Consider the following 27,093-nt stretch of genomic DNA (forward strand, 5'->3'; position numbering starts at 1 on the left):
TTCACTTTGTCAAATTTATTGAAATCTTTGATCGCTAGCAGTGTGACTCTGAAGTGCTGTACTGTATGTTTGTAAGTTTTCTCCCCAACAAACACAACAATGTCCACAAACCTTTGCAGCGTCAAAGACACCTGCAGGTTCCTTAAGTTCATAATACTGGACGTATTTTTCTACAAAGGTTTGAACTTTGAGGGTGTTTAAACAAGAGAGAAGAGTGTGAAAATGTTCGAGCCTGTCTGAGAAAAGTGTATAACGGGTGTAGTGAAGGGTTTTACAGCCTTAAAACATCTATAATAACTGTAAAAAATAAAGGTGGCTACTGCGCAGATTTCACCTACCGCTGGTTATTTTTGGAACGCAACTCGTGATAAACGAGGGGCCGCTGAATAACACTGACTAACACGTTCTTATATTTGATCTCTCTACAGCAATGGACAAAAGTTTTGTTAGTGGCACGAATTAGGTGTTTGACACACTAAATCACATTAAGATCTGGGGATGAATCCAAAATGTTAATCCAATGATCTCTGTGTCACTTGGTTGGACCTTCTGCCTCGTTACAATCTTACATCGTGCTGGAAAATCGCTCGTAGAAGTTTTTAGTGTCACACAGTGTGATTTACTTAATGCAGGAACGATCGTCACCAATTATTTGCGATAAATTGTCACCAATTTGTGGCAATGAGAAAACTTTTTATTCATGAGTTCATGTTTATAGATATTAACTTGTGTTCAGCTCAATTTAATTTACAGCGAGCGCTTACAATCTCTTTAACTCTAAACGTACATCACTGCCATTCATCCCTCTGCTGTGTGCAGACTGAGATAATTCCATAAAAATTAAAGCATCAGTGCGCCGACTCCACGATGCAGCAACGCTAATCCCGACAGAGTCGAGATTATAGAGATTAACCGACAGCAGCCAACAATATTATGTTTGAGTGTGACGCTGTTGGAGGAAGGAGGAGGAAGAGAAAATAAAGGGTGGAGACGTTACCTTTCCCTGAGGTTTGTATGTTTCCTGAGGAGTTTCTTCAGCCCTCCGTGTTTAAAGGCCTGGTGATGATCGGCCGGAGCACCAAAGGTTATAACGTCATACCAAACACCTGAGGACAGAGATGAGTGAGTGAGAGAGAGAGCTTTGTAGCGTCTAAAGCACAGAGAGAGAGAGAAAGGTGAAGATGGGAAACAAAACACTTTATAATAACATCATCAGTGAATCATAATGTGGTGTTTACAGCTGCTACATGATACATGATAATGCCTACAAACTGGTAAACAATTCCAATTAAACCAGTTTAACCAGCCACATAAGGTTAATAGATGATGTTTAGGAATGTTTAAGTAAGCCGGTGGAGTGGCAGAAGTACCAGTCTGTGAACCTTTGTACCCCGTTTCATTTTTACTTTTGCTTTCACCTTTACTTTAGGAAAACCTGTGGTGTGAGTTACTATAAAACAGCCTCGACTGAGCGCTGTCTCGCTGTTCATACCACACACGCACCACAGGCCTGAAGAAGAAGGAAGCCGCAGACTGAGACAACAGCCGCGTTGACATAAAATGTTATTTTCTGCTTTTATTCACACAACCAACATAAAGGGGAATTACACCACTACTAATGATGGCAAACATCATTTATTATTAACAGTAAAATAACTACTTGATAAAGTTTAAACCACGATTGTTTGCTTACATGTATGTCTGATGGTTATTGTAAAGTGTCGTCAAAAGTCGATAAAAAATACACAACAGAAATAAGAAGCAGTTAAAGAAAGTTCGGTTATGATTTAGAAACACTTAAATAATATTTAAATATTTGAGCATTTTTAATTTATGTCAACATAGCAAATACATCTTTTTATTCTTATTTATCAGCATCGACTGGGATGCAACTAAAACCTGCAGTAATTTACCTGCAAGCTGTTCACAAAACACCACTGAAATTAGAGGGAGACACTTGTAACTGCTGCAAACGGGAGCAGGAAAGCGTGCTGCGCTGTGAGACGCTTCATACCGTGCAAACAGGACACAGCATCAAAGATGGCTACCGCTGTCAGAAAGTCCTGTACGGTACTCTGCAGGGCAAATCTGCTACGTAACGCTAGAATGATACAGTTCTGCCACAGTTAACCACAGTCAGTGTGGAGCGGTTACCACCGAATACTGTTACGACTTGACTCGTAAGCCACAACTACAATTAGAGACTGATGCTACAGCTTTTAAACCAACAACAGTCTTATTGAAACCTCTAGATGTTCAGTTTTACAGGTAACGTTTATAGCTTAAGCTATGATTAGATACATTCATGGGGTGCACTTTGGTCCGAGTCTGTGCAGATGTCCACATGTTTTTGTAACCTGTGACCTCATCTGCAGAGAATTTAAATCACAATCCAAATATGTAGCTCCAACCTTTACACCAGGGGTGTCAAACACGAGGCCCGGGAGCCAGAATAGGCCTTGAAAAGACTTAAAGCTGGCCCACTGAATGACTTTGAAAATAAGTTAGCTTTTTTACTTTTAACTGTATTTTCATTGGTTTTACAGCTTTTTCTATTGATAAGGGACCGCACCCCTGGGGTAGTATGAATTCATACCACACACTACAGCAGAGTAATTAAGTAATCGATAAACAAGGAAATGACAGTAAAGTTCCTGTTTTTTTATTATTTACCACAGAAATGTCTTTTTTTATTCTTAATATTGAGTCAACAGGGGGAAAACAACCTTTTCTGTGAATTAATTTAAATTCTTTAATTAAAGGACAATCTGGATGAGCCGCTATCAGAACATTTTCTGTAACTTTAAATATTTCTCATGTAGTTTCACTGAGCTGTATGAGCCCATGATTTAAAATGAGTTCGACTTCCCTGCATTAAACAGTCTCTGTGAGGCCAGCGGTGGTTTCAGACACCAAATCACACGTTAGCTTTGAAATGCTCATCTCTAAGAAGCAGGAGGCTCCCGGGTGTACCTGTGCTGTCGGGACTGGTGACCTCCATCCTCTGCGTGTGTAGGTTGGTCGGAACAAACTGAAGGTGTCTGTCTGACTTACTGGTGCTCGACTTAAAACAGGATGAAGCTGCGGATATATCAGGATATATCAGTTCTGTGTACTTCCAGATAGTATCTGTGGACAAAGCTAAAATCCGCGTGAAGATCACGTGACCTCACCTGAGACTTTTTCGAGCTCAGCGAGCAGTTCCTGATAGCAGCCGGTCACGTGGTTACAGTGGCTGACGACATCATGGCGAAGGCCATCCCAGTGGGGTGAAAGGTCACCGAGTTCCTTCACTTCCTGAATTCTAACAGGAAAAAAAAAACTTCAGGCTGAAAGAAACAAAGTTTTTTCTACTCTTGGATTTTTATGATGTCATAGGCAGGTGATATCCTTGACGATCTCACAGAAGCCCCGCCCAGCTGCTGTTGTCAGGGGTAGCTGAAAACAGTGGTTGTCTAACTTTTGTTGCGTGTAATAACATTACACCCACACGTATGTCCCTCCACACGTTTTCCCTGCTTGTTCATCTCATATGTGCAGTTGCTCTGCGCCCTCTGGATAAAATGAGGGAGGTCCACAAAGGGAGGAGCTAAAACATCTTGTTCCTTACAGAGGATGACCTGGGGTGCTGCACCAACGCCCAGAATAAGATAAACAAGGAAGAGTTTGAACTACTAAAGAATAAACTGCAGTTTCAAGGTGATTTTGATCTGGTACCTGAGTTCAGGTTATTGAGATAATAGATTAGTTCTGAAGGGTCGTTTTCTTACAGACTTTTATTTTTGCATAGGTTGTGTTTTTGTTTTTATTTCTATTTACATATATATGTAAACCCAGCCAAAAATAACATCATGAACAACTTCCAGGAAGCACAGTGTGAAAACATGCACGACCACATTATCTCATCTCTGCAGGGATGCACTAATCTAACGTTAGAATCGCATATCCATCCAGTCCTGACTCAACGTGCTGGATCTGTGTCAGCATGCCGACTTATGGACACGTCTGTTTCAGTTCTGTTGTCTTGTGTTTACTTCAGCATGTAGCTAGCAGAGAGCTAACATAGCTTGGAGGAAGTTAACAACATCGTTTAGGTGATCCTGAACTAAAAACTTTTTCAAGTTGTTTAAATGTACATTTTATTTACACAAGTATAGTAAACATGTCCACTTATGTAATCATCAGAAATGCATATACTGTCAAATAAAACAAGACTCAAATGTTAGTAATCACCCCCTGAAGGCCCAGTCTGAGCAAAGAACAAGCCCTGCATACCTGTTTGTATGTTCCTGTGTGAGCAAGCTCAGCAACTGTTTGGGTAAAGAGAAAGAAAGCGGCGTCTCTGACATCTGTTCCCTGACCAGCAGCCACCTCTGATCTTCTGTCTTAAACCTGTTCACCTTAGAGACCTGAGCACACAGCACTGCACACACACACACACACACGCACACGCACGCACGCACGCACGCACGCACACACACAGGTTAAGGAAGGAAAACTGATATAAAAGCAGAAAAACATATCCTGTAAACTGTGTGCCTCACATGCTCTCATCATTGGACTGTTGTCTTTGTCGTGGACAGAGCCGTGAATACTGTCGCACAGCGTGGAACACTGGGGCAGGAAAACGGAAAGAGAGAAAGTAGGTCAAACATAATTTGTTATTATTTATCTCTTTTCTTGCACTTTAAAATGAAAGCTAGACTGGACAGTGCTAAAGCAGCTTCACTGTGACTCATCTACCAACCTAGACCTCAAATGTGCCAGAAAGAAAACCACAGAGCCAATTGTCGACTTGAGACGAGTCCACGGTGCATCAAACAAGCACCACTGAAAGAGAAAGACAACTTTGTGCTACCTTGTGTTCAGAAGGAGTTTGACTCTCGCCGTCTCCCTCCATCTGCACGCGGGACACCCGCACCTCCCCCACCTCGTTCACGCCATCCATCGTCCTGATGAAGAAAGAGTGGACACTTCATATTCAAAGAAAAAAAATCACTAAAATGTAAAGACTGAGCGGTAAGGGTACCATGAGTAGGGCATTTGATGCTAATTAATTCAACAGAATTCATGAACATATCAGAAATATGGGAAGTACAGCGCTGTGGGAACACAGACTCTGCTCGTATGTGGATTTGCTCACATGGACAGTCACTCCTGAGAGGCCCACTGTGAGCCAAGAAAACCTGATTCACTTTTCAGTTCCTCTTCATAGTTTAAATTCATAATTTGGAACGGACCAGTGAACACAGGGGGACATATTAAAATATTTCAAACCAAGCTTTCTGAGAAACAAGACAGCAGAGCGACTAGTGGGAAAAGTTAGAGAGACTGAATGAAAAGCTAACTAAAAATACAACGACTAGCAAGACAAAGCTTCAATCACCTGCTACCTGATTCACCAACGAAACAAACGGGAAGAAAGAAATAGAAAGTTAGGTATACAAGGCTAACCTGAGCCACAATCAGCTAACGAGAAAGACGAAGCAACTACAGAGAAGACAAAAGTTACTCAAAACAAGATTACTAGACAACTTAAGGTGGTCAGAAACCAGAGAACCAACAATCCAACACTAACCATAAACAAACTAACTAACAAAAAGAAGCTAGTGAAAAAAACAAACATACTAGAAACATAAGAAAAGTTCAGGAGGGAACATGTTTAAGACGATAGTAACAATTAGCTGGAAATGAAAAGTTAGTTAAACAAAATAACTGACTAGATGGTAAAAACAGAAACAATAAATGAAAATACAGATGGAGGTAAAGACTAATTATTAACTAGAGAACTGAAGCTCACTAGAAACAATTACAAGCAATACACGGCTAAACAGAACAACGAGGCAATGCTAAAGAGCAAGAGAACTGGAGTAGAAATAGATGCTGCACACTTTTATGGCCTCCAGGCGTTAATTTTCCTGTTGTTTTTCCCCACTGATGCTTCAGAAAATTCTTATTTAAAGAGTTTTAAACATTGAATCAACCCAGAGACTGACTGGATAACATCTGGCAACAAGCAACATGAGGGGGGAAAATGTGTATTCCCTTACTGGTTGAGGTCATTCACATGACACTTGTCGCAGTAAGGCGCACGGTGCTGCACCAGGATTAGCTTTTTGCAGGGTTGCATCACAGTTTTTCAAGCTGAGTTTTTGAGAGTGTTTGCAAACAAGTTGCCATCTTCAATGCAAACTAGAACAACCAAAGCAACGACAAGTAGGTCATTGCAAGCTCTTTGTGACCAGTTTCAATTAGACAATTTCATGGTACATGTGCAAAGACAATAACCGACTATTCTTTTCTAGATAAGCCGTATTCACCAGCAACCGCTTGCCAATATACATTCTTCCTTAAGCTTCAGCTACACAGGACTAGGGACCAGTCAGGGACCTCCTGACCCCCTGATAACCCTAAAAATAAAGCTAAATATTAACAACAGAAAGACAAAAAAAAGGTACTAAGAAACAAATCACCATTAAGGTAATCAGGAACCAACATAAATATGAAGTAATGGCTACCAATTACACAATAAGCACCAGGAAAAGTTAACTAAAGACTAAAGACACCTCTAAATGATAGAAGAACCAACAAACACACGTCTGAAAGACTAGCTAAGAAATTCCATTAAGGTGGTAACAAATATTTCTGGATAAAGATGCCTTGCTTTTGTAAGTTTATTTGAAATGCTTCTTTATGAAGTCACAAAAATTTGCAGTTCTGCCAGCCTGCATGAGGTATGCATTAGTAGTGAGGCACACCTGGATACAACATGCCAGCACAGACACACCTACTGCACTCCGCCTGCTCATGCCTGGACCGCGCTCTGGATCTATGCCTCTCTCTCCTCGTCTTCATTCTTCCTGTCCTCCTTCGATCTCTCGGAATTTGCGTTTTCATCTAATCTAGTCTTTACGGCTGCTCGTCTGTCTCTCTAAAGATGCTGTGGTGACAAAACAGGAAGGAGCTGCCTTTTTCTACTTTCTACAGAGGTGGAGCCCCACGCTCTCTCCTCACTTCCTCTTGTGGTCTACAGTATCTAAGCAACGGACAATCCTGGAAGCTTTTTATGACGTGCAATTCATTGACTTCAAAACATTTCTATGATAGGAAATGGGGTAAAGCTGGGAGAGAGCATGCATGGTGAGGAAAAGAGTGTGTGCAGAGCAGGTAAACTTAAAATGAACTTCGGATGCCTGCAGGGTGGTGGGCGGGGAAAGTTGTTGATGAGTTAAACCATGCAGAATAGTGACGAAAGGTTAGTAAAACTGGATAAGGGGGACACAGAGTAATTATAAACTTTATTTTAAGAGAAGATGTGATGAATATGGTTAAAAGGGGAAGATTTAAGTGTGTTTACCTGAGGCTAAGAGAGACGTGAGGCTCCTTGACCCTGAGCACATCTCTGATAGAGAACGAGGTAAAACCCAGGAAGCTCCTCTGAGACAGAAACAGAGCAAGACAGTTGTTTCATCTCACATCAAACTGCTTTTTCATTGTTTAAATTTTCTTTGTGGCTCACATCATAGCCATATAAATATATCCAATTTCCACTGACAACAAGCTCTATGTGAAAACATCAGCTTTAAAGTAGATTATGATGATAAGACGCGTTTCAACTTGTGTTTTTTAGAATCAGGTCAAAAACATCGACTACACAGTTTCACATTTCAAACCATGTATAACATCAACACTTAACCATAACGTGAACTCTAATAGCCTCATCTGACAGTGTGGCTGCAGTCTGAGAGACTCAAGGACAAAACCTTCTTCTTTTAGAGGCCTGATGGTTTTCCTTAATAACAAATAAGAAGCAGCACTACTTGTATATCTCAAGTCACTGGAGATTGAAGCTTATCGTGGCAAACACTGGGTGAGAGCCAGCGTGAACCAGAGTAAAAATACTCACAGTTTGGTTCAAAACTCGACTTTTAGGCACAGTTTTGGTTTGACACGCTGACTCCACAGCTTCCAACAGACCAGCAGGCCTTTACCAGGCATTACAAGCTACAGTAATACCACAAAGAGGACCTTTGTAGTGCGGTCACGATCTCAGTTTCAGAACTCTTACACCCTAGAAAGCTTTCACAGGTCAGTTTGGAATCAGCACGTAACCGTGGGAAGAAGCCAGAGCACACGGGGAATTTCACAAACTGGTTTTGTGAGCAAAATATAGTCACTGACTAAAAGCTTCTTCCAGCTGCCCCGTCTTTCACGAGGGGTCACCTACTGCAGCATGCATCTCCTTGTGTTTGACTGGGCAGATTTTTACACAGAATGGCCCCAAAGGGATCTGGATTGTAAACCACTACACTATGGAGCCAGACACTGACAGAGCCAGAGAGTAGCACCAGTGCTATGGTTTCACTGTGCATTTCTTCTGCACCTAAAAATGAAACAGACCTGTACAGCACCATCATGTTTGGCCTATTTTAGCTCTTGAACTTTCCAAAGTAGGCTACTTATTGAAAGCCTCTCTTTCCTCTGTGACTACATACTCTTACTGCTGGGTGGATTCAAACACCAAAATCAAGATAAAATCTACACTCGATAAAGATGTGAGGTACTCAGTCTTCTCAGCTGAGACTATGTGCGTACAGCATCTTTCCTTTTAATTGAATTCTGTGTTAGGCAGCTTGTGCCCGTCACTACACGAACCACAGCTGCAACTGCACATGCCAAAGTTTATTAAGAACTTAAAGCGATGTTCAGGCCAGATTAAAGCTGTACAACACGTGCCCTACGATGTCAGAGCCAGGCTATAATCAGGCTGATATCATGCAGTCTGAACCCGACGTAACAGCCCTCACAGGGAAGACGTATTCCACTCCAAGGTATGTACAGAGCTGTCACACCAATTAATAAAGGACCAAATACACATCCAAACTCATCATCTCCACAAGGTCACGGCCCTGTTATCAAAAATCCCCACGGCAACGACACTGAAATCATTCGGCTGCCATGACGATAATCGGAAACTCAGAGGATTACCTTGACGAGTGAAAAGCACTCAAATCACCCAAAACACACACAAACACACACCACAGTGAAGACAAAGTGAATGAAGCTGCATTTACTTCAGTTGTCTGATATCTTTTATCACATCAAACATGCATTCATTTCACTGAGTCTGAGACTTTAAGCTGATATTCAACAGAGGCAACCATCAAAAAACTAAAAATACACAAATAAATAAAAACAGCAGATATAAAAAGACACCAACCCACACAGAAAGTAGCTCCCACGTGAGGATTCATTCATCTGAGTGATGTTTGTACAAACATCTAATGAATTTGGATATCTGGCCAAACATTTTGTGACAGGTTTTCATTTCTGTGTGTAATGTAAGGCCGATAGCTTCAGATGCATCTGGTCCACTGCGAGCAGCAGTGCAGGCGTACTGATGCATCAACTTGCATCAATTTTGGCCGCCTAGCCGAGAGACATAGGAGGAGGTTTAACCTTTTCATTTTTTAAACATGCTGATTTGCTTTTTAAGTTTCTTACTCAGTTCTTACCTTCCTTTTATTTGCTGGTTAGTTCTGGATCAAATGAATTCGTCTGTGAGTTTGTGCAGTGAAAACTGGTCGGTCAGAATAAGGCAGTCATTTTTTAAAAGTTCTGAATGTTAATTGTTTAGAAAAAACAACAACACTTATTTGTGTGATTACTATATTTAAATTATCACAATGCAGGACATGTTACAGCAGACACGCTCTGACGTGTCCTCATTGCTTCCCAAGAGCAGAGCCAGCCTGCAAACAAACTTTTCCGAAAGCCTTAAAACGTTCTTCATAAGTAGAAATTCATCTTTGTCAGAGACCCTTGTAGGACGCTGAAAAGAGAAAACCACTTGAAGACAGACAGAAGGAAACCGGATATTGATGGGTTAACTTCAGTCATGCAAACAGTTGCCTCATTTCCTCGTTTGCAGCTCAAGGTTAGGGTTACAACACGCAAACATGCAAACACACACCGAGCTAATCTGTCTCACTCAGTTCTTGGGAAAAGCAAGAGGCTTTTAAGATTAAATGCAAATCACCATCAAACCTTGACACACACGACAATAAAACATCTCTATTGTGTTATTTCCACAACAATGACATTGAACTGATGCATCATCTGCACCACCAGCTTATCAGGAGACAGCATCAGGGTTATGCAGCGATCACAAACAGGGCCGAAGCAAAACCCTGTATTGCAGAGTGTGAAAGACGAGGAAGTTAAGGTTCACATATAAACCTGAATAAGCATCAGCTGCGAGACCAAACATGTATCAGTGTTTTATCAAAAAAAGTCCCCTGTCTAAAACCAATTTCCTCTGGAATATCCCTTAAAGTTAAAAAGCCACTCAAGACTGTCAACCTTCCTCTACACATACAGAGCATGTTTCCATTCACTTAGCGTGGTCTTAGCCGCTGTGTAAGTGTGCTGAGGGCTACTTTTGAAAATTTCCGGTCTCTAAACGCAGCTGAAGGCTCGTAGAAGGCTTTGATCTCTGCCTCAAAGACCATCGTCGGAAACCTGCGATAAATTTTTGCTTCTATTTTGTAATCGTCCAGCATTTGATGCCTGGCCGGTCAGGTCTGTGGCTAAAGTAGCTGACTGTAGCTTAGGGATGGACGGCTAGCTATCAAAGCAGACACATCTCTAAACTTAAACCTTAACAAATACCAAAATAAATAAAGTTATATTTAATCCCTTACAGTTGAAACTATCCACAGAGACTGAAGCAGATTTTTGTAGGGCTGTAAGCGGGCTTATTTCTGCTGCTAGTAAGGAGTTTTTAACATGGGAATCTACGGGGTTTGATGCATGTGGACTTTCCCTACCTGTCCAGCAGAGATGCTGTGGCCGTCTCCTGGCGGTCGGAGACAGTCGGTGCATGCCTTCATGGCCCTCTGCATCCTCAGAAAGTTGGTTTTTTAAAAAGTGACTTCCTGTTTCTGCTCTGACTCTCACTATTTCAGTCTATATTTCTTTCTAGGATTTCCTGCTTTCTAACATCAGCTGAAGATTTGATTAACCAGCTGAATCTATACAATGACACACAAAGGAAGTGAGTCACAGGTACACATCCCAATACATTAAGCATGTGAACTTTTAAAACAATCAAACTTTTCTTTATTCTTAATATCAAACTGACTTTTTAAATAAGCTTCTGTCAGCTGCTGCCACCTCACCTGTGTCTGCTCATCAGTCTTTAAGGACATTTATTAATAGTTTAATGTCACTTTTCTAATGTAATGATTCCATATTGCCAGGTGCTCACTCCGTGCAGGCAGCTTTTACTGCAGTTTCATGCATTTAGATATACCCAGGTCCTACTGCCAGTACAATGCTGCGATTTGGTTGCAATCTCAAAACTGTACGCTCATTATTAACAAATATATTTGAAATGAATGTGAACCCAAAACAAAAGCAGGTAAAGTTTTACAAATCTAAACTGAAGCTGCTGCACAGACACACTGCTGGACAATCAGAAATACAGCCCAGCAACAGCACCTGCAACACTCATCTGCACCTGAACGCATCCTCGATGTTAAAGACTATTTGATATTTTAACGCTGACTTTGGCAGCAGCTGTACGAGCAGATTTCTCCTGCTCGTGATGCATTTCCAAGCAGGCGTTCAACAAAACTGTGGATAAAACAAGAGAAACGTGAAGCAGAAGGAGAGCGGGTTCATCCATTGGTCCAGGAATTAAGCGTCTCAGAAAACATCGAACACAAAAAATAAACTCAGTGTCGGCTTTGGTTGTCCCTTCTGATCCGTCTCCAGCTGAAAAGACCAACACACACCGGCCGAGTATCCTCCCGCTCCCTCCGCCTCCTATTTCGTCATGGCCGACTGGATTAAAAACACACGCCCCTGAGCATCATGGGAAACAATTGAACTGGCTGGCAGCTTGGAGTTTGGCAAAGAGGACGGAGGGAAAAGAGCTGAAAACGGAAATATTTGCTTTTCTGTAATCTCACTTTCTCTCTCGTGTTACTCTTTCAACCAGCTGTGTGTGTGTGTGTGTGTGTGTGTGTGTGTGTGTGTGTGTGTGTGTGTGTGTGAGTGAGAGAGAGACAGACAGATTAAGTGACCCAAAAGAGAAAATGAGTGTGCTGAAAAGCTACCACTGCTGGTATCACACATGCACATAACCGCACCACTAATCCTCTTAAACACACAATTTTTCAGACACACAGGAAAAACACACACCTGGAAACACACACTCACATATATACACACACTCACTGTTGTGGAGTCGTCGCCATGGTAAATGGTGACTTTGATCCTGCAGTGTCGGTATAGCGGGAAGTCATCACAAAAGCACACTGATGTCAGAAACACACCATCATCTGATCCCTGAAACACACACACACACACACACACACACACACAAAATGCAGTTTGATCAATTCAGAGGAAAATAATAAGCCTAACTTGAGCTTAGCCTTAATATAACGCAGCTCATGTGCCATAAATGGTGTGTGAAAGAGGTTCTCACAAAAATAGCAATAAAAGCGAAGAACAGGACTTGACAGTCTGTGTGTGTGTCTGTGTGTACCTCTGCTATCTCTGCGCTGCAGTGCTTCCTGACTGTGTGAGTGTGTGTGTCGATGACAGAGATGTGAATCTGGATTTTGTCTCTGATGATATCCAAGCCGTGACACTCTGAGAGAAGAAGGGCCGTGGGAAAGACGTCAGGAACAAAAACACACGGTATGACACAGAAAATCAGCAGTGTTATAAATGAAAGCTTTAACGGTGTGTGTGTGTGTGTGTAGGTGTGTGTGTGGACATACCCACTGTCAGGTGCAGCGGAGATACTGTAGCAGCAGTTTCTGCTCCACCTGGTGGCCACAGAACAGCATTACATCAGCTGTGAACTATTCAAACCTGTTAGTTTAACACACATCCATGTGCTATTTTTATAAACCCTGTGGCAGCTGGGATAGGCTCCAGCCCAACCACAACCCTGATAAGGATTAGTGGACGAGAATGGATGGATGGATTTGTCCACTGCTTATTTGGGTTCAGGTCATGTGAGCAGCAATAAATAAAATAAATAAAATAAAAAGTATAACGTCTCTTTGACACTGAATTAAAACAACAAAAACTTCTTTGACCGACATGCTCACCTGCACCTCCATCATTGTCAGGGCTATCCGTGGTGGTTTGTGTGTGTTCCTGCGTGTGTGTGTTAATGAGCGTGCGCAGGTGTGTGATGCGTCTCCTCAGCTCCTCGATGTTGGCGTCTCTCAGGCTGATGAGCCATGACGTGCACTCTGCAGAGCTGCTCGACTGCAGGAACACGGGAGGGTCGCCGCTCTCAAAGCCTGAACACACACACACACTAACACATTTTACTGTGCTCACATAGTATGCGAAAAGGTTCGTTAATGTGTGTTTGTGTGCGTGTTACGTACTGACAGCCAGCCGTCTGCTATTGTGTGGAAGCTTCATGACGTTACATCTCTCCAGCAGCAACACCTCCTCCAGCTCACCAGCCTGTGTTAAAGTTTCACATTTTCTCTTTAATAAAGAACAAAAAGACACGTTTCCTGGTTTTCTTGGTGTCTCTATGTTGAGTCTCACCTGCTTCTTCAGGATGAACAGCAGGTTTCCTCTCAGACGGCAGAACCGCTCTGTGAGACCTGTGAAAGCACAGAACGGCTCACAGATTTCTGAACACTAAGATGGAAAAATCTGTCTAAAGGGAGCTCTGCAGAGCGTGTTAAATAACAGCGTTTTCTTTCATGACCTTTAGATTGTGAGTCAGGAAACTGCTCTGCCGGTGGAGACTCAGAGGTTCCAGGAAGTAAAGTTAGAGTGACTCAGGCAGGAGATGGAAACAGACGAAGATGACTGTAGAGCAGAAGAGAAAAGAGATACAAAACAAAGGAGAAGAAAACGACAGAAACATGAGAGAGCAGGATACAAAAAACAGAACTAAAGATCAAAAAAGAGAACTAGTAAAAAAATAAAGACGATAATTAAAGAGAAAAAATAAGAAAATGAAGATGAGAGGCAAAAGATAAAAGAGAACAAAATAGAACAGAAGATAACAAGAAGCATAAATATTAGGACAAATAAGGGAGAAGAAAATAGCAAAGAAGACAACGACAAAGGAGAGCAAAACACTGCAGTGAAAGTAAAGTTAAATAAATAAAAAAGAGAACAAATGAAAAAAATAAAGATTATTTCCATCAGCCTAATAGAGGTTATGATAAAGGAGAATAGAACTGATCAGAATCTCTTACCTGCCTCCTGCCGTCCGACCTGCAGCGTCCCTTCTTTCTGGAAGCTCCCAGATGTTTCTTCTTTGGACAGAGACAGCAGCTGGCTGCGGTTCACTCTCAGCTTCATCCTCCTCATCATCATCATCTGCCTGCTGACCCCGCCATTATGATCTTCTTCTTCATCACTATCCTCAGCATCATCAGGGTTCCGTGAGCGTCACTGCTTTCTAAACAGAAACACACAGAACAAATCAATCAGTCTTTATTTATAAAGCACTTTTCATACAAAAAAATGTAGCACAAAGTGCTTTACATGGTTAAAAGCAGCCCACCCCACCCTCCAGCTCACTCCCCACACTCTCATTAACATGTTTAAAGTTTGCACTACAAAAACAACTGGAATATTCTGAGTACTGTGGCTATATTATTTACGTAGTAATAGTACCGCACACGGTTTACATACTTACATCCTTAAGCTAAGGCTTTGTGAAAACAAATACATGAACATAAAGCGGAACAAGTGCACCTGCACGGTGCCACACCAAGTTAATGCTTGACATTAGTTGTTGACATGACGGGAAAATGTTTATAAAAACAACCGAAAACTCGACTAAATATCCGCACGTGAGATAAAGTGATTCACAAGTGTTTTCCGCTTTTTCCGTGTCTCTTACCGGCACAGAAAGTGGGTTTTGGAGGGGTAATGACCAACTTTACCAGCCGCGGTGTGTTTGGATAGACTTAGCCAACGCCACAGCGAAATAACGTTTGATCGAATCAAGTATCGCGAGAGTTGTCTGTCTTCCCAGATGCGCTACTAACGTGGAACTGAAATATGTCGCGAGAAAAACATCATTAGTCAGTTGAATTATATCCCATCGATTTACTGTTAAAATGTGAAAGCTTGTGCTTCTGAACGTTAGAGCGTTAACACTGGCTGTGCTAATATGGCTGTAGACGATGTGCTCTAGGATGTTGAGGACTATTTAGAAATTCTCTAATACCTCATATTGCTATCACCGCCCCTCCAGGTGAGGACAGGAGGTTAACGCAAGCATCCCCTACAGAAAAACGAAAAAACTTCCGGGTGTGTGTGACTTTTTTTCCTCGTTCTTGATTTTGCTTCACAACTTTTTAATTAGTCCAGTTTTCAGCTTGTAAGGTTTAAATATGCGGAGCTGACGGCAGGGAAAAAAGCAGAAGCCCGGAAGAAGAAAAAGCAGAGTTTCTTTCAAAGCTGTGAAGGTAAAAACTGTCTGCAGTGTCTCGAATGGGCGCTGTCTGTTTCTGTTTAACTTATTTGATGACAAGAGGGACTTAAACACTCTTTAATCCGCCTTTAACGCGTATAAACTGATGTAAAAACTGGATTTAGTTACTTTGTCATGTGTGAAAATACTTCAGAAGTTTCTTGCAAAACCTTTAAAAAACTCTACTTGTATGAGGCTTTCAACTTCCAGCTCGATGTAGCAATAAACTGGAAACTGAGTGAATACAGCAGGAAACTATTACTACACATACAGGCTATTACTAAGATTAATGTCGTAAAATGATGCAGAAATTCATTCTCTTTTTCTGTTTTTTGTTTGTTTGCTTTTTACCTAATCGTTGTTAGTTTAGGTTTCCTCTCTATTTTTAACCTGCAAACTTTTCACTAATCCAGCTGCAGAAAATCTTTAGAATTAAATAATAAAAATTACGAAGAACTAAAAAAGATGTAAACAAAGCACCTAGGCATTTGGTGTGTGTGTGTGTTTTAATACAGTTTTAATTGATTTCTTTATTTTATTATATTAGTGTCATTGTTTTTTTTTTTTTATTGAAGATTTCATTATTAAAAATGTAAACATTTTTAAATAAAGCATATGATGTTGTGCGGTAAATGGGTAAATCTGACTACATTTTATTCATTCTAATTTTTAATTAACTCTAATTGTTTCACGAATTTCTTTTTCAAGGTTTTGTAAAACTTAAAATGAATTTAAAAATAATGTATATGCGTAACAGTAGTTTAAACAAAAAGGTTTTACATTTCTGGCTTTTATTTGGCTCTACTCTGAGCAACAAAAACGATAATTTTGTGTTCACCGACTTGTTGGTGGAAGTAAAGCATATTTCCCTTTTAATAAGCAGACGTTTAGATTAGCTTAATTTTTCCTGTTGCATTGTTTATTTTTTAAATGCGGCCTTTTATATCACGTTTGCATAATAACTTTGTCTGGATCATTTCTGCCTTGTGATATTACACGTGAGGTCAAAGGTCACCGTTTACCTGCTGATCTGTCTTATCGCACATATAATGAGAGGTTTGTACTTTAAGTAAAGTTAAGTAAAGTTTTAGAAGATTTAACTTTATTACTGTGTTACAGTGGCTATTACTTGTCCATGTCATAAGAGTGACTGACTCACAGGCCCCGTAAATGGCAAACACGTCCCAGCTCGTGAGTGATTCATGCAGCTTTTGGATAAAGTTGTTCAGTCAGCATGTGTTTAAACTCCCTCTGTAATGTTGTCAGTCTGTTTTAAGATGGCACGAGGTTTGTTTTGCAGGATGCAGGGTGTGTTTAAAGCATTTGGAAGTCAGATAAGCCTTCATTTGCGGACTTTCATTTTTTTAGAGCTGTGCACTTCTGTGACCAATAGGTGGCGTTAGATTCTAGACTGAAAGAGATGCTGATCCTGTTTGTGCTTTTATTCTACCATGTTTTCCTTTAACTAAAGTAATCTTAGAAGCAAGTCTCACACTGCATGGCATTTATTTTGACCGTTATTTTAAAGCAATATTGAATATATAAGCAATACATACACACATTTTGTTTAAGAGGCCACCCAGGCATAAAAACCAGTCATATTCACACTGGCTTAAACAAAAGGTGTACAGTTGCATCACATCAGTGTTGTCCTGGTTAAACATCCAAAGATAGTTTGACTTTAAACGAGTTCACTTACTTTTTTTTGTTTATTTTATGGAACACGATGAATAACAGCATTTTTACTGATAATAATAATTAATCAATAATCAAGTAATAGTCAGGTGTAGCTTAGCTTCTATTAAAGAGCTCATTCTAATAAAAACAGCTGGTGAAATGATTGGGTAGAAACACCACTCTGAAAAACTTTTCATAACAATCACGTGAACAAGTTTTTTAACAGCACAGATGATTGTTTTCTGTTTGTCTAGTAAAAGAGGAGCGAGGGAGGAAGAGGAGGATGGCCGTGGTGGAGCAGAGAGGAAGTGTCACCGTGGCGTCCGCTGTCACAGAGGAAGAAATTCCTCCAAAGGTGAGCCTGTTCGATGGCACGAGCAATAAGAGTTTAGTAGGACCTGCTTTTTGTGAAGAAGGGGGGAAATATTGTTGTGCAGATGGTGGTAGGAGGCAGAAACATGGACATGTGTATATATACATGCAGATAATGGCACATAATGCTGGATCTGAAAATTTTAGTAGATGCCTTTTAACAGAGGATTTCACTGAATTTAAATATAATTAAAATAGAAAAAAAAGACAAGTTTAGAGACAAAATTGGTTAAGATGATGGAGGACAAACAGTGAGTGTAAAGGCTGTATTGTGAGGTCTTGTTGGGAGAGCGATGGCAATTTGAAGTGGCACTAACATATCACATCACTATCAAAAAAAGTGTTAGGGAGATGGATGTTAACAAGCCTTCTTCAGGTTCCCCCAAAGAGGCATTTTCAGACTGGTACTTGTACTAGCTGGATCTTGTTGACCAATTTGTCCTTTTTGTATTGAGCTGAACTAAACAGCGAGTGAGTCAGGGCTTTTAGAAAGTACAGAAAATACTCTGCTGTTAACAGAAGGTCTGTGCTTGATTTAAAACCCATAACAAACAAGAGCTTTGTGCTGAAAATGAAAGGAAAGAAGTAGAAAATTATAAGTGTTTCATAATCATTGGAAAAAAGTGTTCAGTTTATCAACTCATGTAAGCTGTAGCCATCCTGAATAACTGATTGTACTCGTCTTTAACAGGGCAGGCTGTGGTTTAAAGACCACACCCCAATGCTGCTGGTTTCCAGTAGAGTAAACATCAGCTCATTTGTATAATCCACAAACAGCACTGTGGACGCTTTTCATTGGAACTAAAAATGTCCAGTGTACAAACTAGCACGTTCTACTTTAAAGCCCTCAATTAAAATACTGGAAAATCTTAAACGACCAGTAAAAGTTTCATGTGAAGGACAACAAACGACATGCCGTTGCTCCTGCCGCCGCTCAGCAGCAAAGCATCAGAGCGATGTGTAGATTTAAAACAGACCTGTGGTTAGTGCACTTGTTTTTACATCTAATGCATGTGGCTGTGCAACCTGGCAGGTAAAAACAAAAGCGGGCAGATTCTGTAATCTTATTAGCTGCTGCCATGACAACAAAGGCAAACTGGTGCGATGAACATTCACAGTGAGCAGATGAATCAGTGATTCGAAGACCGTTGTTGTGGTTAATATTAAGTGTGTGACAGCGGGAGGCAGGAGTGGTGCTCCTTGCATCTACATGTAGTTGCTTTTTGTAAACTGAAACGTTTCAGCTGCTGCTCGTGAATATCCAGCAGCTTGTTGTTTTGCTTTTTTGTTTTCACGACCGGTGACTGACTGAAATAAAACAATGGTTCCTTTTTTTCATGCTTTCAGTGGTCACATGAGAAGGTTGACGCCACACACGTTACACTTTAATACGAGTAAACTTGTGAAACCTTTTCTTTTCATACTCTTTACATTCCACTAAAAATGAACCTTTGCTAGACAGACCTCAGGGTTTATGCGTGTGTGGAGAAAATGTAGGCTGTAGAGCACAATTAAAAAATACAATTTTGCAAAGCGTCTGAATAAAAGCTTACATTACACATAAGTGTTCAAACATACGGTCTTACATTCTCTCCTGCATACACACAAACACAAGAATAATGGGAGAAAGGTTCATCTATAAAACTCTGTTCTCAGGGGGGCTGATGTGATGTTACCTCATTTGAGATGTTATGAGGGCCAAACACAAACGTTTCTTCTATTGCCACCGCCACAGCTCAATAAATGAAAAGAACACAGAAGTCCCAAAAATGGTGGATCCTCCATTTCACTCAAACCTGGAATACAAACTTGTTGGATGGTCTGTACCATACAACAATCCATGCATCACATAAATCCATTCTCCACAAAAAACCCACCATTAACATGGTCAGGAGGTCCAGTTCAGTGACTAAGAGATGATGGATTACCACAGCTCTGTATCTGGAAACTTGTCGAAGTGACTGCACTCCTAACTTTATGCCTTAGAGGTTTCCAAATGGATGACTTATAAAAACATGAGTCTTTGTGCAGTTATGATGGAGGGAACCATCCATAGAGGCCAAAACAGCTTTTTATTTGCAAACATGTTTATTTTGGATATAAAGTTGGGGAGCACTTTGGAGCCAACCTCAAGTGAACATTTTGTGCTTCAGTCCCAGTGGTTGTTGTGCTGGTTAATCATATTCATTCCACATTAAACTGTCTCTTTAATCTCTCATTTTTCTTTCCATGTATAAATTAGTTCGATTAATTTGATGACAACACTGTAAAATATATTAACTAGATTGATGGTTTGAGTTGTTGTCTAAAAACAACATAGAATCTGGTGGGTCACCAGTCATGGAAACTTTGATGGCTCAAGCCACCTGTGAAACCTCAGATTTGAAAATCTGCTGTTCGATTCAAATGTTATACACATAAATGGAGACCATTGGTAGCACCAGAGTTCTTCAGGAATAAACATTAAACATGGTGAAAAGAATAAATGAAATGCCTCCATCCATCCATCTTCACTTATCCAATTCAGTGTCATGTCATGTGTTAACTTTATTTACCAAACATTGGTAGAAACTACTACAGACTCCATTAGTAAAAGAAGGAAAGTATTTCAGAAAAGGTATGAACCATTGAACCCAGATCTCTTCACAGCTTAAATCACAAAAAATAACAGCATGTCTGGCCTATAGTTAATAGATAGAGAGGATATCTATAGAGGACTGATAAGTGGAGAAACAATTTCTCGATAAACCTCTGTTATTGGACCTTTAATAACTCTCCACAGAAATCCGGACCCTTACAGTCACATATAAGCTCCTCTAACCTTTGGAAAAATCCAAGGTGGGCACTGAGAGGCTTGATTTGCGTCACTGTGTGCCTCGCTGTCACTTCAATGTGGCACGAAACCTTTGAGCTAATTTCCTGCAGCACGGTGAGCCTTCCAGGTGTGTGTGTGTGTGTGTGTGTGTGTGTGTGCGTATGAGTGAGTTTTGGGAAAGTGAGTCATTATTCCATTAGAAAACATATGTAAGATATGCTTACTGGTACAGTAACTTAGAATCTACACCCTGGCACTTTGTCAAAGTTAGGAGACCACACTAAACGACTGCCCCTTGTATGTTAGTCAGTTGCCTCTGTTTTGGCAGATAAGGGTGACCAGTGTGAAATTAGTCAAAAGAAATGCTTTACTTTCCAGGGGTGGCATGTCTGTAGCTCACTGGTTAATTATTTAATCGTGCAGTTTATAGCAAACCTACTGAAAAGTTTCAATTAATTGATTTTTGGTAGCTAATTATGAGCCGTGTCATTTCCTTTCGTTGCTGTTGGGTGCTACTGGTTAATGGAGATTGTTAGAAGTGACAACACTGGGCCTTTGGCTTAAGCTAGTCTATGGGGTAAGGTGCATGTTATTCATAGACATGCCAAAACCTCGCATCAAGGAGGTGATCGATTGCTAGCAAAAACAATTGTTTGAAACTGCTTGATTTGCATTAATTTGCGAGTATAACTGAGACCAGTCTAACCCCACAGACCAGTCAAAATTTGAATTTTGAGAAGGTCAAAGAGATCTGCAAGTAACTTTTAGATACAACAAGCTGCTTGGGCACGTCATGTCCTCAGTAGACCGTATAATGATAGAAGCCGTTAATTAAACAGTGATGTTTTTTACAGGAAGCAAACGGTAATGGCAGCCACGCCAGCAACGATGTTACTGCCCCCACAGCTGAGACCACTCCAGATGTTCCAGAGGAACAGAAGCAGAGCAAAGGTAAAGGAGTGAAGGACTTACAGCTGAACACCACCCACCTCTAATGCCAGTGGTGTAGGATATTCCAGTCCATTGGTAGACTATAATTTGGCCCGTTTATTCAAGTACCTTGCATAAAGTTTTAATGTACTTTTATTGTGCTTTGTACTCCATCTCACGTATTTTAAATCTTTAGTTACTATTATTTAGCGTTTTTTAAATACAACTCTCCCAATAAATTGGGAAGGAATATTATTAGACATAAATGTACCCAGCACAGTACAGGTAATTCAAATCCTCTCTAGCTGCAATATTCAAGTGATATACATGTTGCCTAGTCAATAATAATAATCATCCAGTAATGTAATGTATATGATTCCATGTACAGAATATTTTTACTTGAGGTATTTTAAGGATATTTTGATGCTCAGCTTTGTCCACTAGAGGGCGCTCCAGAGTGTGAAAACTGCAGCAAAGTCATTAGACTCCTGTTGCATCCAATCAAATGCACTGTTATTGCTGCTGATAGAAGCATCACTATACTGAAGTGTAACTGTACGCACATTTGAAGTGTTTTCATAGAGAAGTGCAATATTATTTATGTGTCTGTCCAACAAGTTAACATTTTAATAACTTTAACAGCTTTTGTAGATCCAGTCTGATCCATACATTTTAATAGTTGAAAGAGATTATTGAAATATTATGATTACTTCTTTTTCTTTGTCATGCGTTGTGTAAATGGTAGGTTCATTAAATATAATTAACATTAAAAACATCAGATGAACTCCATTGTATTTTCATTGCAAGTGAATATGACTTGATGATTATATAAATTTTTGACCCCAACTCCAGGTTTCTCACTCACACCTGAGATACCCCAAGGTGTGGTGATTCAAGGTAACAACAGCAACCCTGCCAGCGAGAAGTTCAGAAGAGTTCGCAACTGGAGCATCACCAAATACAAGGTTGGAGGATTTTGACTAGACTTCCTGTTACTGTACTTTGGTGCCAGATATAATCATTTACTATCGATCTGGTCTCCCCACAGTATACCAGGCAGGCTCTTTCGGAGAAGCTTGGCCGTGGGTCTCGTACCGTGGATCTGGACCTGGAGCCCCGCCTCGAGCTGCTCAAAGACGACCGACAGCGCTATGAAAATATGACCAGTCTGGCTCAGACGCTTGCCAGTCAGCTCTCTCAGCTCACAGTTACCCAGAAGAACCTCGGGGATGCCTTCACAGAACTCAGCGTCAAAACCCCAACTCTGCACGTAAGTATTGGGGATACAAGCTGCTACTTTAAGTCTACCTGCTAATGCTAACAGGATTACATACAGTAACCTTTGATGTATTTAGAATTACTAGATCCAGCGCTGGTGACATGCTGAACTCTAAGTTTCTTTGTCCAAAGATTATATATAAAAATCCCCAAGTTATGCTGTAAAAACACAATCTCCTGATTGTTTACTGTTTTTGGTCGTCATATTGATTGTGACTTGCTGAAATATTTTCCCGAATGATAGATGTCAACACTCGGGTATAACTTCCACATTAGTGCCAATAAAGGAGTAAAAGTCGAACTCACAAGTAAAGACGTCAGAGTTTACCTGCTAGTGCAGACAGATTGTTTGGTTCCCCACCACAGACAGTATGAAAGACCTCACTAATTAAATAATATTAATGATAATAATAATTAAATAGTGAAATCCTGTGACGCCCAGATCGGAGAGCTTTCGTCATTAAATATCTTGGTATCTTGAAACCAAATGTAATGAGAGAGCTGTGACTTCCAAATATTCACTGGCTACATAACTAGCGTGAGCTAGCGTTATTCACTGTGGGCACTTGGAAGAAGCACAAACGTCACATAAATTAGATTTTCAGAGTCCTTCACACTGAAATCTCTCAAGCTGTTACAGTCAGACAAGCTTACAGCATTTTAAGAAATTGGTGATAAAAAGGCTTTAATATATGGAAAAAGCTACACAGAGTCCATGTAAACCTTAAGAAATCTTTAAGAAATGTTTTGATATCTTGTCCAGTCATAAACTGGAATCCAGAGGATGATATCGCCATTAAAGATCTCGGGTTCAACTGATTTGCCATTTTTCTGGTTGTAAACTAACCTAACAGATGATTCAGGTTCATTTAACCAGCTATAGTTCCCATTGATGTGGCTTTTATGTCTCTATGCGTCATGCTTACCTTGCATTTTCTTTGTAATATAAATACCAGCTGGAGTTTGGCATAAATGCAGACGCTCAGAGGTTTCTCTCCAAGAGCGGCGAAACGCTGACGGAAGCCATCAACGCCTTCACATCTGACATGAACACACTGGTCAACAAAACCATTGAAGACACAATGATCAATGCTAAGCAGTATGAGACTGTCAGGTGGGTTAAAAAGCACACTTCCTTTTTCCCTTTCTCAATAAATTCATGTGCTGTGACAGTGACTCTGCAATCAAACTAACATCCAACCAGAAAGAAGCAGGGAGGTCAATCTCTGCACCCACGCAGCAGGAAATTGAGATCAAATGAGAGATGCCTAACCACTACAATACAACAGGGAGCTTCAGTGCACACATCCGTGTCAATTTCCTGTCTTCCAGGATCGAGTATGATGCGTTCCGAGTCGATCTGGAGGAGCTGAACATGGGCCCCCGTGATGCTGTCACCGTGCCCAAACTGGAGCAGGCCCAGAAAGACTTCCAGACTCAGAGGGAGAAGTACGAGAAGCTCCGAGACGACCTGTCAGTCAAAGTCAAGCTGCTGGAGGGGAACAAGGTGACAAGTATTGGATTGATCTTTACCTTGTGCATCTGAAGTTAGGGAATAAAGATGGAGGTGACGACGTATGACTGAAACCATGTGACAAGTGAAATAGTTTTTAGCATCTTTTAAGGTTTCTCATCGTTTCCATGCATTTTTTCCCCCAAATTATTCGACTATAAAATATTCTGTCACATTAAGCCATATTTTGTTGATATGACTACTTTTTATTAGGAGATGACGATAATAATAATGTTTATATAATAAAAACAGTTGATCAGTTTTTCCCCAGTAAAATACTCTTATTTAAATGACAATACGATGCTAAAACAAAGCGATGTGCACCGTTTTTATACCTGGTACAACAAATTCCCAATCCAGTGTCACTGTTATAGTTTAGGGTTTTAGCTAACTTTCTAATCTGCAGTGTTTCTAAGTTGGAATAACAATAACTTAAATAACCACATGTGAATTGAGTAAAATTATTGTAGTGTCATCTAACACAGTTAATAAAAAAGTGTTATTTTTTCTTTCCTATGCAGGTCAAAGTCCTCCGTAATCAGCTGTGGATGCTCCACGGCGCCTTTGCAGCTCACAGCTTGTCCTGTCAGAATTTCCTGGAGAAGAACATCCAAGAGGCCGGAGAACATCTCAACAACGTCAGCACCGATGTCCCCTCCTTCCTGGAAGAAAGTTGACACAGAAAAGCAACAACCAATAGAGCTGTAAGGCAGAATCGGAGGGAGTCAGAGGAACATTTGGCATTCATGGATTCTCTGTGAGAAAAGTTTGGGAGTACTCAGCTAGAAATGTTTAATGTGATTAATTCATTTATACCAGAATGGAATTTAATTTGTTAGATTTGGGATGAATTTCCAGCCTCACAAAGAGCTCTGGAAACAAAGTTGAGTGTTCGCTACAGAAAATTGGGAGTTAGCAAAAATAATTTATTTGGGATGTAGAAAGGGTTTCATGGGTTCTGGTGTAACTCATGGAGGTCTGGAAAGGCCTTGAAAAGGTCTCAAAATGTGAGTCTGTAATAAGTCTTAAAAATAATTCTGATTTAAGAGAAATATCATCTCATTCATTCAGTAAAATGCATTTATTCATAGACATACAAACATTTGCACTCTCCTGGGTTTCTTACCTCTGTTTCAGTGTGTTGGGGAGTAAATCCATCTAATCCTCCAGGAGTCAGTAAGCCTTTCTTTGAACTTCCAAAATCCTCAGCCACTGCAGTCACAAGCTCACAGCTCCCGAAAGTGCCTCAACACCACTGCTGGAAAACAGTTTCATAGTCAAAAAAGGCTGCTACAGTTCTCTTGTCTCTACCAGCAACATTAAGCAAATTAAATCTGAGTGTCAAATATCTGCAGATATCAGCAGAATCTAACTGGTGTGAAAATATCAGCTAATTGTTTTGGGGGTTTTTGTCATTTTCAACTTCTGTTGATGCTGAAACCTAAACCTAAAACAAGTCAGTAACCTTTGGATTTGATGTGCGTATTTGTATATCGATAAAAACCAAAATGCCAAACTCAAATCCAGCAACTGGTTATGTGTGATTCAGATTTTGTGTTTTATTTATTTTGACTGCTGAAGAATGGCCACCTCCAAATGTAGCTATCACAGTATCACTGTTCTTGGCTGGTTGCCACTTGGTTTACATCACAAGCAACTCTGTCACCTCTAAAGGTCAGTCACAACAAAACAGTGATCGTGATGTCGATAGTGAGCGTTGGTTGTCAGTATGCCAGAGATTTTGGTTTAAACCCCTGGTCTGATTGGCTGTTGGTCATGTTCTTCGCTTGTTCACGGTGCAAAAACATGTTGGTCCAGTGGTTTGCTAATAGCCAAAAATGTTGGCGTTTATCTAGTATGTTAGCACTGCTTGTTGTTTAATACCAATCTTTCAGGCTTCACCAGTAAAAAGGTTTTCCTTTTTATTTTGGACGTTCACATTAAGAGTTGCACATTAATAAAAGTTGTAGAGTTTTAAATAAATAACCACACAGGCACTGTTTTTTTGTTTTGTTTTGTTTTTTCCAGTAGGATTCATCTTGCTGTGTGTTGGTCATAATACATTGTTTGTTTGTTTGTTTTTTAGAGAAAGACAGACTTTTAGGGAACATTTGAGCAAAGTGTTTAATGGGTAAAGCTGTAAAAAAAGTTTTACTATATGTCGACCATGGTGCCTTATAAGTATAGAAATGTTGGCTAAAAACAACTTTCCAGCAATATTTAACCATCAGCCAAATATTAGAGTTGAACTAACACTCCTATTAATGTACAGGTTCCTGCACACTTCTGTTTTATTATTTTCATCTGTAAGCTACACAACCAAATAAAGACTAATGAAACCAGTTAAGTTCCAGTTTTAGGCTGTTTACTTTCTGAGCTCAAGAAATTTTTTTTGGTGAGGAAAGGTCAGCTGAAGTTAGCATTTTCGGGGGCGACTCGGGAGCCAATGCACTACTTTTATATTCGTAGATATGCATTATTTGAGGATGATGAACACATTTGCTACCTTGTTGTTTTTGTATTTTCCCAAATGAAACCAAAAATTTGGGGACTCTTCCATTGATGGACAAAAAAGCAGATGAAATGGTAAAATTGTGTTGAAATAATATTGGGGGGTTTGATTTGCTCGTGCCTGTTCCTGTTATTTTGTCCATCTACCATATTTTCTTGCACACTTTGCACTCTATCCAAACCATAGTCTGCCATATGCATTACTCATAAGATTGTAGTAATCTTCATTGAACGACTCCCTTATGTTATGTTGGCATGTATGAATACTCTTATGTTTGTGTCTGTATACCTCAACAAGACCAAATATGCAATGACTGTAAGATGCAGTGCAATAATGTCCCAACGACCTTCTTGCATGTAAATGTGTAAACTGCCAGTGACTTGAGTTCCCCTTTCCTGATGTATCTGTGACTTTAAAGGGAATTTCCACTGGGTGTAAACTGATACTCCTGTGATGTGTTTGGTGACCAAAATCACTTTCAGGCTCGACATCTTTAAGAAATGGTTTGGTTTGAC

General features: G+C 40.3%; 2 protein-coding genes across 5 annotated transcripts in view; one reads left to right on the top strand and one right to left on the bottom strand.

The window, feature by feature from the left end:
* LOC147334766 (type II inositol 3,4-bisphosphate 4-phosphatase-like) overlaps positions 1–15,009 on the bottom strand; it is a 34,131-nt gene extending 19,122 nt beyond the window's left edge. For 3 of the 4 annotated variants that reach the window (XM_086274873.1, XM_086274855.1, XM_086274865.1), the window contains exons 1-15: positions 14,906–15,009; positions 14,253–14,458; positions 13,588–13,646; positions 13,419–13,500; positions 13,131–13,328; positions 12,795–12,842; positions 12,557–12,663; positions 12,244–12,354; positions 7,358–7,437; positions 4,859–4,952; positions 4,545–4,614; positions 4,276–4,423; positions 3,174–3,304; positions 2,974–3,081; positions 998–1,106 (exon numbers count right to left, since the gene is read on the bottom strand). In XM_086274873.1, the coding sequence (XP_086130999.1) occupies positions 998–1,106; positions 2,974–3,081; positions 3,174–3,304; positions 4,276–4,423; positions 4,545–4,614; positions 4,859–4,952; positions 7,358–7,437; positions 12,244–12,354; positions 12,557–12,663; positions 12,795–12,842; positions 13,131–13,328; positions 13,419–13,500; positions 13,588–13,646; positions 14,253–14,376 (1,469 nt within the window). In that variant the 5' untranslated portion in view covers positions 14,377–14,458; positions 14,906–15,009. Of the gene's footprint in view, positions 1–997; positions 1,107–2,973; positions 3,082–3,173; positions 3,305–4,275; positions 4,424–4,544; positions 4,615–4,858; positions 4,953–7,357; positions 7,438–12,243; positions 12,355–12,556; positions 12,664–12,794; positions 12,843–13,130; positions 13,329–13,418; positions 13,501–13,587; positions 13,647–13,753; positions 13,858–14,252; positions 14,459–14,905 lie in introns of those variants that run through there. The other variant, XM_086274882.1, reaches the window with a different exon arrangement.
* A 40-nt stretch (positions 15,010–15,049) lies between these two features.
* Positions 15,050–26,413, top strand: LOC147334768 (arfaptin-1-like). Its single transcript, XM_086274903.1, has 8 exons — positions 15,050–15,476; positions 17,413–17,513; positions 21,200–21,296; positions 22,128–22,240; positions 22,324–22,545; positions 23,510–23,667; positions 23,886–24,060; positions 24,588–26,413. The coding sequence occupies exons 2-8, from the start codon at positions 17,442–17,444 to the stop codon at positions 24,741–24,743; spliced, it is 993 nt and encodes a 330-aa protein (XP_086131029.1). The 5' UTR covers positions 15,050–15,476; positions 17,413–17,441; the 3' UTR covers positions 24,744–26,413.
* The last annotated feature ends 680 nt before the right edge of the window (positions 26,414–27,093 follow it).

Source organism: Aulonocara sp. 'chitande type north' Nkhata Bay, linkage group LG3, assembly GCF_057382095.1.
Source record: "Aulonocara sp. 'chitande type north' Nkhata Bay isolate Kocher_YH1m ecotype deep benthic linkage group LG3, A_spYH_male_GT1.1, whole genome shotgun sequence".
In the NCBI taxonomy this organism is placed as follows: domain Eukaryota; kingdom Metazoa; phylum Chordata; class Actinopteri; order Cichliformes; family Cichlidae; genus Aulonocara; species Aulonocara sp. 'chitande type north' Nkhata Bay.